Genomic DNA, 18,927 nt, shown 5'->3' on the forward strand with positions numbered 1-18,927 from the left:
CACATTATTATGAGTTCTATCATAAAATTGTAGTATCAGTTTGTCTAAAAAGGAAATATCTTCTGAATTAATTGGCAATAATTTGTAAGCATACTTTCCTCATAGGTAATAAAGATCATTTGGTAACAAGAAAATAACATCAAACCCAAATATCATGGTAGTAACTAACATTCCTAACATGTCTGAACTATATGATCTGTATCATTATTTGGAACACTCACTATTAGAACTAATCCCTAGCAGTGTATAATCAAATGCCTTATTGTAAAAATACATTGTACATTAATAAGCATTTAGTTCTTTTAAAATCTTCCTTACATTGTTCAGTATAGCAAGGAATTTAAGGTTTGTACACAGTAAAGATTTTATTACAATATTCTGATTCAACATTTTCTACTTGTATTGGACTAGTTAACATTCCTGCTGTCATTCCAATCTGAGGTGTAGTCTGCTTCATTTCATATACTTTCTTATTAAAACAAAATAGAATCCGTTCACTTACATATGAAAATAACATAATTACTAGTGGTTTTGTCAAGTTATAGTTATCAGTAACCTCTTTTCTTCTTTACAACTTTTAATTACACAATTCTCACATGTTTTTATGTTTATTATCTTAGTAATGTCAGTATATTTCAACTCAAGAATGGTTCTGGCACAAATTCAACAATTAGTAGCATTTAATACTTTACCCATCAATGAATATTTTTTTGTAGCCTTGGATATTCTTTTGAATAATATACATACACCATAGTATACTCCTTTCTTCTGGATTAGTACAGTAAATGCAAATGCACTTTTCAATAGATGATAAATCAGATTTCTGACACCGATAATTTAACCTGCTTAGAAAAGAGGAAGGAAAGGACTTATTAGAATAACCCCATAATCCACACTACTGGATGTGTAGTCATACTATACCACCATGAACCCTCGCTCGCCCTCTCTCCAAAAAAAAAAAAAAATAAGTCTCAATATTGTAATAAACACGATTGTTTCCATTAAGCAGCTAAGAAAAATTAAAGGTTTTCTTTGTCATCAGTCTATATCATAGTTTATTGTAAGCAATAATCTCCATCTTGATTGAAGAGTTCTCATAAATGCAACTTAGGCCCTCATTCAGAGCCGTACGCTCTGAGCAGAGCGCACGCTCTGAATGAGGGCCGTCCTCCATAACTATGGAGCGTCCTCCTGGACGCTCGTATAGCTGTGGGTCACCACCCACAGCCTATACGAGCGTGCAGTTTGATGGCCGCGATGGTCGTGACCATCGCGACCATCGAAACTGCGAGCCGGAGCCTGCGGTTGAGGTTTTCAACCGCAAGGCCCGGAGTGATTTTGGCTCTATCAGAGCCAAAATCACTCCCACTGACATCACTAGTGATGTCAGTGGGCCGGCTTCTGACGGTAGGCGTTCCCTTGGGAACGCCCCCATCAGGGAGGCACGCCCCCGGCACGCCCACCAAAGGGGGCGTGCTGTCAATCAACATTGACAGCATGCCCCCTTTGATCAGACACAACGAGCGAAGGACTTTCCTTCGCTCGTCGCGTCTGGCGCATGCGCACTACGGAGCTCCCTCCGTCGTGCGCATGCTCAGTGCAGACCATCGACCCACTTGCGAGCGGACAGCCGCTTGCGAGTGGGTCTGAATCAGCGCCTTAGTCTTTATATCTCAGTCTTTATAGCTCAGTCTCTATATCAGCACTTGAATCTGAGTCTTTAGTCCCCTTTAAGCTCGGATCTTTCTCTGACCTTTTTCAATGCGAGCTGTGGATCCAGGTGTCCTTCTCAGCAACCTTTATAGCTGTATCTCTTGTCAGCTTTGCCATGCCTAGGACCATCCCATTGATCTGTAAGGGAACCAGAATGTAACAAACTTCTCATCATACCATCATAGTCTCTAGACTGCATTTCATCTGCTGGACCAAATGCTGATGTTGGTTGAATATCCTGATGAGCTATCCCGAAAGTCTTCTTGTTGTAGCTGCTTAGACAATTGGATAAATATTGAACAGTCAAATCATGTTGTCATTTCAAATCAGTCTTTGGTTTAGTAACACATCTTGATTGTAGTTCAAAAAAACAATTAATAAGGTGAGAAATTGAGATAAGGCTCAGGTGTGATTCTATTACTATGAAGCACCAAATATAGGCCTTCAAACAATGCCATTCCTGTCTCTTTTGTAAGTTTAACTAATCTATTTTTTTTATATAACACCATTGTGTGTAACTTTGGTTCTATTCCCATCATTTCACTTATCTGAAAAACTCTATACCTTTAAAATGCGTTCCCCTGTCACTTTCATTAACACTTACAGTAATTAAACTATACCTTACATACAAATTCCTCCAAAATCTTTCCTCTTAGCATTACGGAGCTGTAATTCAGTAAACTCCACAGTATCTAAAAACATGCTTACACTATATTTTAAAACATCCTGAAACCTTAACAAGAACATACTTTAATCCTCTTTTTAACCAACATACTTCAATCCTTCTTAATAAACATACTTCAATCCTTCTTAATCAACATACTTCAATTCTTTTTTCTTCATTGGTAACTGAATAGAATCAATTATCAATAGTACTTTGAAAAATGTTTTAGTAGGTACCATTTTCTCTACATTGTTTATCAACCAAATTAAATAAACATTCACATTTTCACTTTATCTCTGACTCGAGCATACCAGTAAGATTGTACAATGCGATTCATATTGTCTGCTCTTAAATGTACTAACCCATGAACACCTTCTACAAATGCTGGTAATATTTTTAATTCCACTCAAATACCCATTATCATCTTCTCTTTTTAACAATGATTTAATTTCCAAACATTGACCTCATTGTGAGAAGTATTTTCCTGATATTGTCTTAATTGGTCAAATTGTGATATCCTTAAACAACATCAACTGAGTTTCTATAACTGGCTCATCATATGTACTTAAAATTACCTTTCATACTACCCTGTCCATTAATATGTTGCCCCTGAAAATAATATCAATCTCTTTAGTATGTGCCCGACACTTTATTACTGCAACTTATTTTTGGTAAACATATTGCTTCTTTAACTGTTTATGCATGTGAAATTGTAGTTCCCAGGAGCTATACGGTAACCCCTATGCTTCCAATTGCTATAATCAATGCTGTACATTACATTCAGCTAACTATGTTGAATGTGGTAGTTACTGTAATGCATACCCTGTCACATGAAGCAGCTATCATCAGTAAAGAGAACGAAGTCATGATTATCTAATGAAACTTTTCATTACTTAAAAAAAAATTTATATTTCATTATTGCAAACATATTCATTGTCTTCCTTTTTCCTCACCATTAACTATTATCAACCATATTCCCCCCTGTTGAGGATAAAGAAGATCAATGTAGCACAATTCAAAATATGACATATGTAAGATTGATATGAGTCTAAAATATTATCCCCCATCGAGAAAATCTGGCTGTAGGAACAAGTTTAAGTTTAGCATTACTAAATATCTGAATAACAGTATGTAAAACAAATAGATGCAATTCAACTTAACAATTAATGCCACCCTTTAAGGATATAAATGTCTTCGAGCTGGTGGAAAACAATGTCCTGTATATTTAAAATTATCAGTATACAGTTGGATTTTGTCCCATTAAACTTTTCATTTGCTTCTGCAAAAGAAACACAATTGTTCATTAGTATCTCTTATGGAACTTTAAAATAACTTTGAATATAACCACAGATCACTGTTAGATAAGGACTGAGTCATCTGTAAGAACAAAAAAACAATTGCAGATTATTCATCAAATATTGTAAACTGTTTGTGACTTTTTTGGAATATTACCCGTCTTTTTAAAACACTAAGTAGATACAGCGTATCTACTAAAAAATATGTCTCATAACCTTCTTTTATCAGTACCCTGGCTGAGGTACAAAAGAAACCTATGATGCAAGAATACACAGTCTCATGCTCTGACATAGTTAAAGCATTTCCTTTTCTTCTCGGTGCAGCTTTTCGATCTGGGAGGGGTATACAGAGAGAGTGATAAACTCACATTGACGTACAAAGTACACAGACAGACAGTTTCTCACTCTGAAAATATTGAAAGAACAAGTTAAACAGTTATCATTACGAGGCAAACTAATTAGCTCTTTTAGTTTTCAGTATCATCTGTATGCGGACGATACTCAAATTTACTTATCCTCCCCAGATTTGTCACCATATATGCTGGTTTGTGCAACTGACTGTATCCAAAACAGAATTAATGATATATCTACCAGCCAATAGTATTTACCAACCTGATATCTCTATAACTATTGACAACTCGGCAATCAACCCCACTTCACAATCTCGCTGCCTAGCTGTCATCCTATAAAATACTATAAACTGTCTCATGTTCCTCACATTCAATCTGTCTCTAAATCCTGTTACATACATCTAAAAAACAGCCAAAAAGTCGACCATATCTTACTCAAGACAATGCAACAAATTAACACATGCAGTCATTATTTCCAGCATTGACTATTGCAATAGTCTGCTTATTGGTCTTACCAAAAACAGGCTCTCCCTACCACAATCCATTTTGAATACAGCTGCGAGGTTAATCCTTCTCACCAAATGTTCAGTGTCTGCTAATCCTCTCTGTCAGTCCCTTTTAAAGTTAACAATTATGTTAATGGATAGTTCTTCCCACTCTAGATATTAAAATGTTACAGTACCCTATTACGTTATGCATCATTCAACCTATCCTTAAAAAGTCCCTTAAGCATGTAAGCAACCTATGTAATCTTTGTCTCAAACATTTCCTATTTAGTCTGGTATAACATAGCATTAAACATTTGGCTTATGGTCAGTAATAATACAGTATCAACACTATTTATCTAAAAAATCACATTTCTAAAAATTAGCTGTTTTCAAACTTTCTCTATTGGTTTATGTAACAATGATAATGTAACAAATCTATAAGCCTTTATTGTTCTCTTGCTTTTGTAAACTCTGTCTTTTGTCTGGGACATTCTGAACTTCTAAGCACTTTTTTTCTTGGCAACAATAATGTAAAACATTACAGACACAATCATAGGAATAGCAACAGCAGTCTGCTGTGCTCCCCCCATCAACATGCATTTGTTTAAGAAAGTGTAGAGTTTAAGGACATGAATTACGCAAGCGCGCGGGCTGATCTCAGTGCAGTGCCTCCAGCTGTTGAAGTCTACCTTTTATCAGGTGTTCCATTGTTGCATAAAGTAATAGATTCCAATCCAGTATACTTAAGAATTTGTCATTTTATTCATTAATTAAATAAATAGATCTAGCCCTTTTAACTGGGAGAACATGTCTCTGAGGGTTAATGTAGCTATCAACACCCATTGACATTGTTACAGAGTACTTATACCCTCTATTACAGTTTTCAGGTACTACGCCCCCTGTGTATACCCACTGACATTATCAGATAGACAAAGTTTGCTCTTATGGTCTTATGGTTTCTTCCTGTGCTTGGCAGTTAAAGAGAAAAAGATTCCTTTATGATATGATCATGGTTCAGTATCTCTATATTTGGTGCGACTCACTAAATTTCTCTCGCACACAATTATACATAAATGGACAAGCTCTTGTACACACTTTCAGATAAACAGTTTCCCTCGGGAGTGGCCTTAAAGACACCTTACCTAATTTCTCCATTTAAATGTGAGTTTAAAATGGATGTGCATAGGCATATTGAATTTCATGAACTGTTTCATTATAAAGCATACAGCATATATAAATTAGGGGTGTGCACCGGACACTTTTCGTGTTTTGTGTTTTGGTTTTGGATCTGGATCTTTCTTCGTGTTTTGGATCTGGATTGGTTTTGCCAAAACCACCCTTCCGTGTTTTGGGTTCTGGGTTTTGTGTTTTGGATCTGGATTTTTTCTTAAAAAATAAAAAAAAAACGCTAAAATCACATAAATGGGCCTTTTTTTGTTCCTACGCTATTAATAACCCCAATAACATTAATTTCCACTCATTTCCACTCTATTCTGAACACCTCACACCTCACAATATTGTTTTTAGGCCAAAAGGTTGTACCGAGGAAGCTGGATGACTATGCTAAGCGACACAAGGGGGCGGCACAAACACGTGGCCCATCTAGGAGTGGCACTGCAGTGGCAGACAGGAAGCCAATCAGCGTTATGGTGCCCATTTGCATGTAGCACGAACCCGGGAGATCCGTGCTACATGCATCTGTGTGATTGGCACAGAGCAATGACAGGTCCGTGAGACCCGTCTGTGCTGCTGTGGTAAAAAAAAAAAAAAAAACCTGCGTAAAAAAAGAAAAAAATGGCGTGCACCCCCCCAAAAAAGAGCAACCAGCCCCGGGCATTAGTAACCCAGTGCTGGGTGTGCTTAAATACAGGGGACAAACGACGTAGGGGTCCCCTGTACTTAAGCACAACCAGCACCGGGCTAGTCAGAACCAGCGCTGGTTGCCAAAATACGGGGGACAAACGACGTAGGGGTCCCCTGTATTCTGCGCAACCAGCTCTGGGCTCTGATCCGGTCCTGGTTCTGGAAATATAGGGGACAAAAAATGAGTAGGGTTCCCCTGTATGTTCCAGAACCAGCACTGGACTTTTTCTAGCGGGGGGCTGATGCCACAGCCAGGGGAGCCCTTTCACCGGGCCCCCCAGCCGCAGCATCAACCCTGACCGCTAGTCAGCCCAGGCCGGGGATCCCTGGAGAGCTGGGGACCCCCCCAATAAAGGGGTCACCCTCTCCAGGGCACCCCAGGCCCAGGCTGATAGCCCGGGGCTATCCCCGCCACCCCTGGTGGCGGTGGGTGGCGGGTTGATTGTGTGGTGTGGTGTAAATAAAGAATATCAAACATTGTCTTTACAAGTAGAACTGCAAGTCCCAGCTAGCCTGCCCCGCATGCTGGTACTTGGAGAACCACAAGTACCAGCATGCAGGGCATTAAGGGCCCACTAGTACCTGTAGTTCACCTGTAAAAAAAATGTTTAAAAAAACACAGGACACACACACCGTGACAGTATAAGTTTATTAAACATACATACACACACACACATGTACACATACTCACCTATGTAACCTGTAGCATCGGTCCACTTGTCCGGTAAAGTATCCCTAGGGGACCTGTGAAAAAAAACATACTCACCATCTCCTATGCGAGGTTCTGTCCTCTTCGTTCCAAAGTAGGCATCCCCGGACTTGGCAAAAAAAAAAAACGAAAACGCGATCCACGAACTTAGTACCGTTCTATAGAACGGTACTTCCCGAATGAGAGCTTAGCGGCGGGGTATCACCATGGAAACCCCGCTGCTAAGCGTTCATTGGCTGAGAGAGGTCATCTCCCGTCTCTCAGCCAATGAACGGCTCCCTCCATTGTAGTCAATGGTGGGAACCGCAGGGTAAACTTTAATAACCTTGCGGCTCCCAGCATTGACTACAATGGAGGGAGCCGTTCATTGGCTGAGAGACGGGAGATGGCCTCTCTCAGCCAATGAACGCTTAGCAGCGGGGTTTCCATGGTGATACCCCGCCGCTAAGCTCTCATTCGGGAAGTACCGTTCTATAGAACGGTACTAAGTTTGTGGATCGCGTTTTCGTTTTTTTTTTTTGCCAAGTCCGGGGATGCCTACTTTGGAACGAAGAGGACAGAACCTCGCATAGGAGATGGTGAGTATGTTTTTTTTCACAGGTCCCCTATGGATACTTTACCGGACAAGTGGACCGATGCTACAGGGTTACATAGGTGAGTATGTGTACATGTGTGTGTGTGTGTGTGTGTGTGTGTATGTATGTTTAATAAACTTATACTGTCACGGTGTGTGTGTCCTGTGTTTTTTTTAAACATTTTTTTACAGGTGAACTACAGGTACTAGTGGGCCCTTAATGCCCTGCATGCTGGTACTTGTGGTTCTCCAAGTACCAGCATGCGGGGCAGGCTTGCTGGGACTTGCAGTTCTACTTGTAAAGACAATGTTTGATATTCTTTATTTACACCACACCACACAATCAACCCGCCACCCACCGCCACCAGGGGTGGCGGGGATAGCCCCGGGCTATCAGCCTGGGCCTGGGGTGCCCTGGAGAGGGTGACCCCTTTATTGGGGGGGTCCCCAGCTCTCCAGGGATCCCCGGCCTGGGCTGACTAGCGGTCAGGGCTGATGCTGCGGCTGGGGGGCCCGGTGAAAGGGCTCCCCTGGCTGTGGCATCAGCCCCCCGCTAGAAAAAGTCCAGTGCTGGTTCTGGAACATACAGGGGAACCCTACTCATTTTTTTCCCCTGTATTTCCAGAACCAGGACCGGATCAGAGCCCAGAGCTGGTTGCGCAGAATACGGGGGACCCCTACGTCGTTTGTCCCCCGTATTTTGGCAACCAGCTCTGGTTCTGACTAGCCCGGTGCTGGTTGTGTTTAAGTACAGGGGACCCCTATGTCGTTTGTCCCCTGTATTTAAGCACACCCAGCACTGGGTCACTAATGCCCGGGGCTGGTTGCTCTTTTTTTGGGGGGGGGGCACGCCATTTTTTTCTCTTTTTACACAGGTTTTTTTTTTATTATTTACCACAGCAGCACAGACGGGTCTCACGGACCTGTCATTGCTCTGTGCCAATCACACAGATGCATGTAGCACGGATCTCCCGGGTTCGTGCGTGCATCTGTGTCATTGAAATACACAGCAGCACAGACGGGTCTCACTGACCCATCTGTGCTCTGTGTCACTGTCAATCACACAGATGCATGTAGCACGGATCTCACGAGTCCGTGCTACATGCAAATGAGCACCATAATGCTGATTGGCTGAGAGCCGTGACAGACGGCTCTGTCAGCCAATCAGCACTTTGCCCATTAAAGGCAAAGGCATTTTTTTTTAAATGGCCGCTCGAGGCAAAACCTCGAGATCCGACAGCAGATCTCGAGGTTTTGCCTCGGGAGAGGGATCCGGGGCAGACAGGGAGATCCGAGCTTGGGCTCGGATCGCCCCGGATCCCCGAAGTTCGGGTGGGTTCGGTTCTCAGGGAACCGAACCCGCTCATCCCTAATATAAATATGGAATTATGTAAATATGTTTCTTGTAAATTAGTCTTCCACAATAGATATATAGCTACACACACAAACACAGTCTCACATGCATTGGTGTGGCACTCCTAGCACAAAACACATTGCAATGCTGCAGCATGTGTAAAGTCAATGTTTCAATGTCTATTGTGGCATTTTCATCCAGATAGTTACAACAAAGAAACATTTTACCTTATAAACAGCCAAATACCCAGTGAAAGCGTGCTGCATCAGAGGCTGGACCATACACCCGGCCGACATCGCTCAACGATGATGTCATCACAGTGGTAACATGTGCAGCGCATACCAATGACATACATGTGCGCCCCTTCACCATGGAAACCATGTCTACCAAACAATAGTTCTTAGTAAATATATATGAACTCCAAATGTATCAAAATTACATCACAGTCAGGCATGAAAAATTACCAGATTAGCAATAGCAATAACTAGAGAATGTATAACACTTTAATTAAATTACTGTAAGTATAGTTTATAAAATGCATTATAGTGACAACCATAACCAAGTATTGTAGCAGCAAGTAAGAATCAAGTAATAATCAACTACAGAGGACCTATCTGCCACATTCAGGAACCTATTCTTATTTGTACCAATGCAAAGTAACTTCTAAACCTTGCATATACAGTTTGATTTACCATTACTTTTGCCTAGCCTCACAACTTTGAACTTTTTTTTATTACTCATTTTCAAAACACTTTAAATCACATATATTCCCCTCAATAAAACAAAAAAACCCACTACTTTGTTCATCAAGCACACGCATTCACCAACAGTGTTCTTTCACCAGCATTTTTGAAAAACCTTCAACACTGTCGTTCTCACACTTACACTATTATTACCTCATCCACACCGTGACCATGTTTTCTTCAAATTCTCACTTTACTCAGTGCCTACTTAATCCTTTATTCTGCCCCCTGTTCCCACCTCTATCCTTCCTCACTAGTCTCCTCCCCTTCTCTCCCCTCCTCTGTCTGTATGCCTCCCCTCTGTTTCCCTCCTTCTCCTCTCCCGTTACTCCTCTCATTCTTTTCTCTCCCACAATGGTCCTACTATCCAACCACTAAGCCGAGCACCCACACTCCTCTCCCTATAACTTCACCACACCTTCATCTACATCACTCTAATCTCACTCCCTTTCCTACAAATGCATCCCACCTCTCTTGCCTATTGATCACTTCCTTCCACTCCTGCCTCCATGATCTCGCCTGTGCTGCTCCCTACCCCTGGAACTCTCTCCTTCTCCCTATCAGACTCTCCACCACTCTACAAATCTTCAAACGGGCTCTCAAGACTCACTACTTCAAAGCCTTCCAGCTCTCATCCTAACCTTCTGCTTACATGCTTCTTCCTCACTGTCTACCCTATCTGTGTAAATTCTGTCTGTCTCCTCCCCTATAGAATGTAAGCTCTCACGAGCAGGGCCCTCTTCCCTCATGTGCTTTTCCTTCCCTCATTCATACGAACATCTACTCAAAACTCTCCACAATGGCACTTAACACTTGGTAGCTGAAGCCCTACTGCTTTTTTGAGTGTTATGATCGCTGCAGCAATGTTTATAAACCATGTTCTTATTCTGTATTGTCTTGTACTGTAAGTCGATGTTTTACGAGTTTACTCAATTGTTAATGTACTTTGTGAGGCGCTGCGAAACCCTTGTGGTGCCATATAAATAAAGGATAATAATAATAAGGCAAAACTGCTATGTACAGTGAAACTAAAACTATAATGTTATGTAACTAAATGTACTTCTAAATGAAACAATTTAAACCATTGGTGTTCATTGAGCCCATTGGAAGCAAAGGTTCGAAAATGGTGTATCCACCTGGTTTGACACTGTACAAGTTTTAAAGAATCACTGCCACCCCTAATTGAAGGTGGTACATAATCTATCATATGGTAGGCATCGAAACGTTGACTTTACACAGCATTGAGATGTCTTTTGTGCTAGGAGTGCCGCACCACTGCATGTAAGACTGTTTATGTTGTAATGTGATGGTACCCAGCCAAGTAAGCTGCTTTTGAAGGAGAGCCAGACTCTGCAACTCTATATGTATACAAGTATATGTGTATATATACATATATATATATATACAGAACACATACTGATCCAACTACTGCCCATACAGCACTCATAGACCCTCCACACAGCACCACATACTGCCTCTTCACTGCCTGCCTCACAGCACCTCTCTCCCAACACAGCACCCCATGTCTCATCCAGCACCCTTTTCCCAGCACAGCACACCTCATACAGCAAAGCAACCCTAACCCTCCCCCCCCTCCCATGGCTAAGAGGACGGGTTCCCCGGACTTACCTTGTTCGGGCCCGCATTGTCCTGGATTCCGCCGTTGGGATTACGATAGGTGTCGGTATCTCGACGCCTATCTTGAATTCCTAGCCGGCTTTCTGCCTTGTGGCCTCCGGTCACATAACTATATATCATGCATATCTATATCATGCTTATCTTCCTTGCCAAACTCTCATCGTCTGCTGCCCCGCTCTGTCAGGCCCTCCATTGGTTGCCGGTTTTCTACCGTATTCAATACAAAATACTCTTACTTACACATAAGGCTATTAACCAAACCACACCTACATACATCTCTTCACTTATTTCAAAATATCTCCCTACCCGACCTCTCCGCTCAGCACAAGATCTGCGTCTCTCATCCCCACGCATTACTTGTTCCCATTCATGGTTACAGGACTTTCTTCGGGCTGCACCCACTCTATGGAATGCCTTACCACGCACAATACGACTTTCCTCTAGTCTCCAATCCTTCAAGCGATCCCTGAAAACTCACCTCTTCAGGCAATCTTATCAGATCCCAGAACCACCCACATAACCTTCATAGCCTCCATATGTAATTACATCCCCTTTCACAGTCCACACAACCTCACACATAGTCTTTCTCTCACATCCTCATGGCATTTTGGCGACATTCCGGTGTGAATGGATCATGCAGCCCACCAAGAAACTGTGCATTCTGGCTGGACCAAAATGCAATATATAGCACCTATCCTTGTGTTTCAATGCCTATTTCCCTATAGATTGTAAGCTTGCGAGCAGGGCCTTCTTACCTATATATCTGTCTGTTATTACCCAGTTTTGTTCTATTAATGTTTACAATTGTAAAGCGCAACGGAATATGCTGCGCTATATAAGAAACTGTTAATAATAATAATAATAAATAAATATCATCTGTAACATGTAGGAATAAAAACAATTTTATTTGAGATTTCATTGAGCTCCCTTAACACCTTTACTACTGTGAGTTTTCTCACCCTTGTGCTGAAGTAATTTTTTCACATTTGCACTCTTGACATTCCAACATCAATATCAATTATTTTTTTATGAGGCAACCACACAAATTATGCGTTGTTTTTTTTTTCAGAAACTACTGTAACCATAGTCTTTTTACTGCTTTTTAACACTGTTTACATCATACTTACTGACATTCTAAATCCCCTCCCGTGAGAAGTTTTAGGCAGGAGATTCTGTGACATCTTGGGGGGGCGAGTCCAGACTGTATACATCATTATCCCCCGCCCCACCACTGGAAAAAGCCAGCGATTCACGGGTCTGCGAGCAGGGGGCGGGGCTAAATGACACGATTCACTGTATTTGCCCTTGCCCCCTACTCGCAGATCCGAAAATTCCCTGTAAAATCTCCAATCCTGCCCACTTCACTAGCGGGAGACATGCCTACTCCTCCGGGGGTGTGGAGGGTTACCTGAAAGATCGGGAGCCTCCCGCAACTTCTGGGAGAGTAGGCATGTATGGTTTACATTATTGTCTAATCACCAGCCAATAACTACTAAGGGGACACATCATTTGAAGAGGAGACTCCCCTCTTTCAAGACAGGGTGCCCCCATGCGTGTGCCGGCCAGTGTTGAGAGATGGGGAAGGGACACATTGTACCCTATCTATGATAAAAAAAAATTCTGTAGCTCTTGGCGATATTGTATGTTGATCACCAGACAATAGCTGCTAAGAGACCATATAATTTGAAAGTGGTGACTCCTCTCCTTCATGTGTGGGTAACCCCACATTTACAGATGTATTTATGGATGTGATAGGGCACGTAGTGCAACACAGGGTAATATTGTCTCAGTGGGAGTCCCAGAGGCAAAATGTAATGCTGGTGCTTAATGATCTTACATTGTTATTGGGGTATATACATGTTTCCATGGACTTTACTTTATTCTATTATTCTAGGGAATATGTGGAGATGAAGAATTGTTCAAAACTCTATATGAGAAGTCTTATGTGCCCCCTGATGATTCCACGTTGACTCCAAAAAATGTATGTAATTACGTTTTTCACATGTTTACACATTCTACTATACTGCTTCTTATTTTTTACCTTGACATCCTATTAATAAATTGTTGTATTGTATATTTTAAAATATTATATTACTTCTAATTATTCACTTCATGACTGTATAACAATTGCGTATCTGCATATACTTTATCTATCTAGACAGTATATATATATATATATATATATATACACAGTACATATTGTATGTATATACAGTGTACAGTACCTGCTTCCACTCTGGTGGAAGTTGGTGATCTGTCTCTTCCTAGGCAGCCAGCTCCCTCCCTCAATGGGCTGCACTCTGATGATCTTTGCATTTTGGACACCAGATCCGTTGTACTGAGCTGCACCTCCTGTGCAGGAACCACCTCTAGGGACTTGTACTGAGCCGGCCCCTCTCTGCTCTCCAGTATACTCGTCAGTGAGGACAGTGCTGCAGCCTCCCCAGATGACAAGGAGCTCCAACGATCTCCGCACATAACGGGTCCATTTGCACTTTTGTAATTGGTATCCTCAGGTGGCAGCTGCCCTCTTTACTGCAGACTCTGGATTCCTATTACAGCTCACAGTAAAAGATCCTCTTCGGAGCATAGGGATGAAAATAATTTAGACTTGCAGAGAGCAGTGCAGGGGATCCTTTCCTGCGGAGCCCAGCCACCAGCCTCCTGATGACCGGTCCTGATGATCCTCAGTCTAAAACCTGCCTGGGAAAATTACTTATACAATGGTGCAAACTGCATCACAATCGGTTCAGTGGTTCCAGAGTTTATCACAGTCAGACAAACAAATTAACAAACAAACAAACAGATGTTCTCATTTATAAGATATATATATATATATATATATATATATATATATATATATGTTAGAGATGAGCAGACCCGGTTCTCGGAGAACCGAGCCCACCCAAACTTCGGGGATCCATGACACAGCTCGGATCACTCCGCCGTCCCCGGATCCTTATTTGAGGCAAAACCTTGAGATCCCGTTGTTGGATCTTGAGGTTGTGCCTCGAGCGGCCATTTTGCAAAGTCCAATTGAATTCAATGGGCTTGCCGCTGATTGGCTAAGAGAGCTTTCAGCCAAAAAGTGCTTCCCCATAGACTTCAATGAGCACAGGAAAAGGAAGATGCCAGCCATCCCCCCGCACTGACACGGCTGTCCCCCCACTGCCGACACCCTCGCATTGCCAACATTGCTGGCACCCTGCATTGAGGATACTGCTGGAACTCCCACTCTGCCGACACAGCTGGCAACCTGCAATGAAGATACTGCCGCCCCTCATACTGAGGACACCGTCAGCACCTCACACTGGCAGCACCCCCGCACTGCAGACACCGCTGGCATACCCACACTGCCAACACCCCCACACTGAGGACACTGCTGGCACCCCTGCACTGCTGACACCACCAGCACCCCCGCACTGAGGACACTGCTGGTACCCTGCACTGAGAACACCGCCATACCCCCACACTGCCATCCCCAGTACTGAGGACACCATCAGCCCCCCCCCCGCCCTGCACTGCCGACACTGCTGGCACTCCCACACTGAGAGCACCACCTACACCCCCACACGGCCGACTCCGCTGTCACAATAAGTGCACTATTGATATATCCAACTCACACTGTATCCAATCTGCACTGTACCTGACCTGCACTGTATCCAACCCATACTGTGTCCGACCTGCACTTTATCTGATCCACACTGAGGGTCTGATTCAGCAAGGATAGCAATTGCAAAGCTGCAAGCAGGCAGCTTTGCAATTGCGATCCTTGCAATAATGCAAATGCAGCAGGAGGTGTAAGACACCCACTCCTGCGTTTGCTATCCAAGTACTGCGACGGAGGTTGCAGGCTGGGAACACCATCGCGACCATCGATGGTCGTGATGGTGGATGGCGCCCGGCCTCCGGGCCAGCTAAGTCTTGCGAGACTTGCGAGCCCAGGACACTGTGTTAGTCGACGCAGATCCTGGGCTAGCCACTCCCGGAAAATGGGGCGTACACACCCCCGTTGCCGGGAACAGCGGCCGCCCCAGCCACCGCACCGTCCTTTAAATGCCTCTGCCTGTCAATCAGGCAGAAGCATTCAAGGGTTTACATGTGACTACGCAGGACCCATTCTATACACTCGCAGAATAGGTCCTGCACACGTGCAGATTCCCTATAATCTGGTTTCTGCTATCGGCAGTGAACTTGCGTTCACTGCTGAATCAGGCCCTGTATACGACTTGCACTGTTTACAACCCACACTGTATCCCACACTGTATCCAACCCACACTGTATCCAACCCACAATGTATCTCGCACTATATCCAACCCACACTGTATCCGACCTGCACTATAAACTGCACTGTATCAGACACGCTCTGTAACCGAATACCCCACACTTTATCCAACCTGCACTGTATCTAACCCTCACTGTATCACGCACTATATCAGACCCGCACTGTATCCGACCTGCACTGTATCCAACCCACACTGTATACCGTACTGTATCCTGCCTGCACTGTATCCAACCCACACTGTATCCTGCACTATGTCAGAGTTGCTCTGTACCCTGCTCTGTATATGATCCGCACTGTTTTTGTTTCTGGAATACTGTTTTTATGGTTGGGGAGATTTTGAGGAACTGCTCAACAAAAAGGCTGATTAAGCAGGGCTTTACACTGTGTTAATTAACGCAGATCCTAGGTTAGCCACTCCCGGAAAATGGGGCGTACAACAAGACCCGGCATTCCTTAATCGTGAATATAACTCCCGGTGCCTTTCCACAAACACTGTGTAGTTATCACCCCACAGACGGCACTCAAAGACTTTACAGAGATAAATTAAAACAGCAATACTGTTCCCGGTTGAAATCGACGTTTCAGAGTTGTACCTCTTTTATCAAGTCATCAACAAAAAAAAATATAATGACATACCTTATATACCGATTAACCAGTGCTAAGATCCACGCTAGACAGTACCTGTCGAGATCTGATGACGTCATTAGGCGCATAGTGTAGCCGTTGTCACGGTCATCCCAGGGGGCATGGCTAACAGTAATGTGTGCACATTTCCTAGTATCATATAAATTCTATAGACTCAATACGTACCGTTTATAAAGCTCAGGGGTACCTTTAGGCTAAAAGCGCTTGTAATAGTGATTAATCCTGGAATCAAATCCCTGCTCCACCGGTCTTCCCAGGGACTTTCACAAGAAGTGCAGATATAGAAAATAAAACAATATATATAGTGCAATATGCTTAAAAAAAAAATGTCACTTGCTGAAATCTATCAGTAATTAGAAAGCAATCCTGCCCCTTGTCAGTGCAAGTTAATAAAAGCTGGTTCAGTCCCAACTGATGGCCTATAAAAAGGTGTCTCATTGCCAAGGTGTCAGACAAGAAATATACACACACATTATGGGCCATATCCATCATAAAATAAATCTCATCTGTGATAATTTAGTTTTCAATTCTCTTTTTTTTTTTTTACATAATATTGTTGATATTAAAATTATCACTTCCGAAAGACTGCCTCTTTTGCGAAGACAACTTTTTGGAAAAGTTATCATTTTCCCCTGCAGCGCTGTCTCAGCAGAAGATTCTATATTGCTATAGTTGTTAAAATATATATACAGTATATATACAGGTTAAGTCTCCCATATCTGAAATGCTTAGCACAAGGGGTATTTTGATATCGGAATATTCCGAATTTAGGAATATTTGCATACCATAATGAAATATCTTGGGGAAGGGACCCAAATCTAAACACAGAATGCTTTTATGTTTTATATACACCATATACATACAAACTCAATAGAAGTGCATATAAGGCTGATAAGAATCATTGCATATTCATTTAATATGGTATAATTAAACATACTTATAAATTTATAACACTGTAATGAAAAATCTACTTAGTCAGGCTAAATAATTAAAACAAATGCATAGAATATATAAAATGTCTTAATTGTAAATTAGTATTCACTTAAGATAGTGTGCTCTATTACGATAGAGATAATCCTCTTTGTATCTTCTAAGTATAGATAAGTCCCTGTATTTGAGCACTAGTACCAATATATGAGTCCGAGTACTAGCATTATGCTCTAGTAACTTAATTGTAGAGAAAGAGTCTCTTTAGATCAACTAATAGAAAAAATCCAATAGTAGAATAATGTAGCAAAAATGCGTCTTTTAGTAGGATGTTATACTTGGCCTCCCCACCATCAATGTCAACTTGACGCCAGTGTAGAAAGTCAATCACACATTCCAAGCCTGGTGCAACAGCTATAGGATGGTAGTTCCTCAGTGAATTACACTCCCCGTGGATATAATACGTACCCACCTGGTGTAATGGTGGCGCAGTGTCCTTGGGACCAACACTGCATCCAATTCCAGTTTAATGGCGGTGAAATGTCTGTGCCACAAAGAATTACGATCCCCGTGGATATAAAAAACGCCCACCTGAGGTAATGATAGATAGGTGCCCTGTGGGAGCAACACTGTTTTCAAATGGTGGACAGAGAAAGACGCAGGCTGGTGCTTGATTATAAAGCTTTATATTCCAAGATCCGAATCAATCTCTGGAGCATGTAGCAATTTGTGGAAAAACCTGTCAGTAGTCCCTTAATGCATTTCTCCATTGTAGCAGTGTAACGGTTTCATCATATTTTTGCGCCTAATACAGATAGGTTTTATCTGTGGGCCTTTTGACCTTATACGTACATACAGTCTGCAGGTAATTTTATACAACATTTTTAATAATTTTGTGCATCAAATAAAGTTTGTGTACATACATGAAATTCATTTATGTTTCATATACACCTTATACACACTGGCTGAAGATTATTATATACCATATTTTATATAATTTTCTGCCTTAAACAAAGTTTGTGTACATTGAACCATCAGAAAGCAAAGTTTTCACTATCTTAGTCATGCTAAAAATATTCCATATTTCGGAATATACCATATTTCGGAATATTTGGATATGGGAAACTCAACCTGTATATACAGTGTGTATATATATATATATATATATATATTTATCCCGTGTGATGTTTGAAAGGCACTCCTACGGTAAAGAAATAAATTCACACCACCCGGCGTCTGTAGTCAACGTTTCAGAGGACTTTAACCTCTTTTATCAAGACATCATCAAAGAAAATGAACAAACATAAAGAAATATATACCAACTCACCCGTGCAGCACCGACACGCTTCCACCGTCCGGTATCCATGACGTCATCGCCTGCGTCCAGGCTCCAGCGCCACGTCACCAGGCGGTGGGCGTGTCCTAGAACAGTGACCCATCACCATGACTACACATATACAAAAGCGTTAGTCAATAAATAACCGTAATATGTAAACATATACCAATACCGCGAAAGATATAAATGCATGTACATACATATGTCGATCATATACACAATATCATACTACTAAGTAGTCTACTTATAGGTACCCATAAGTCAAATAGATATAATTGAATATTAAAGCTGATACGTAATTAATAGTAATGTGTAATCAATTTTACTTATACGAACTGTAGAC

The 18,927-nt window shown here is 42.0% G+C and overlaps 1 protein-coding gene across 1 annotated transcript in view; it reads left to right on the plus strand.

Moving 5' to 3' along the window:
- Positions 1–18,927, plus strand: part of SYCP1 (synaptonemal complex protein 1) — a 470,977-nt gene that overhangs the window by 431,675 nt on the left and 20,375 nt on the right. Inside the window, exon 33 of the mRNA XM_088446296.1 lies at positions 13,286–13,372. Coding sequence (XP_088302422.1) covers positions 13,286–13,372 — 87 coding nt within the window. The remainder of the gene's footprint in view (positions 1–13,285; positions 13,373–18,927) is intronic.

This window comes from Taudactylus pleione, unplaced genomic scaffold, assembly GCF_031769625.1.
Source record: "Taudactylus pleione unplaced genomic scaffold, aTauple2 ptg000396l, whole genome shotgun sequence".
Lineage (NCBI taxonomy): Eukaryota > Metazoa > Chordata > Amphibia > Anura > Myobatrachidae > Taudactylus > Taudactylus pleione.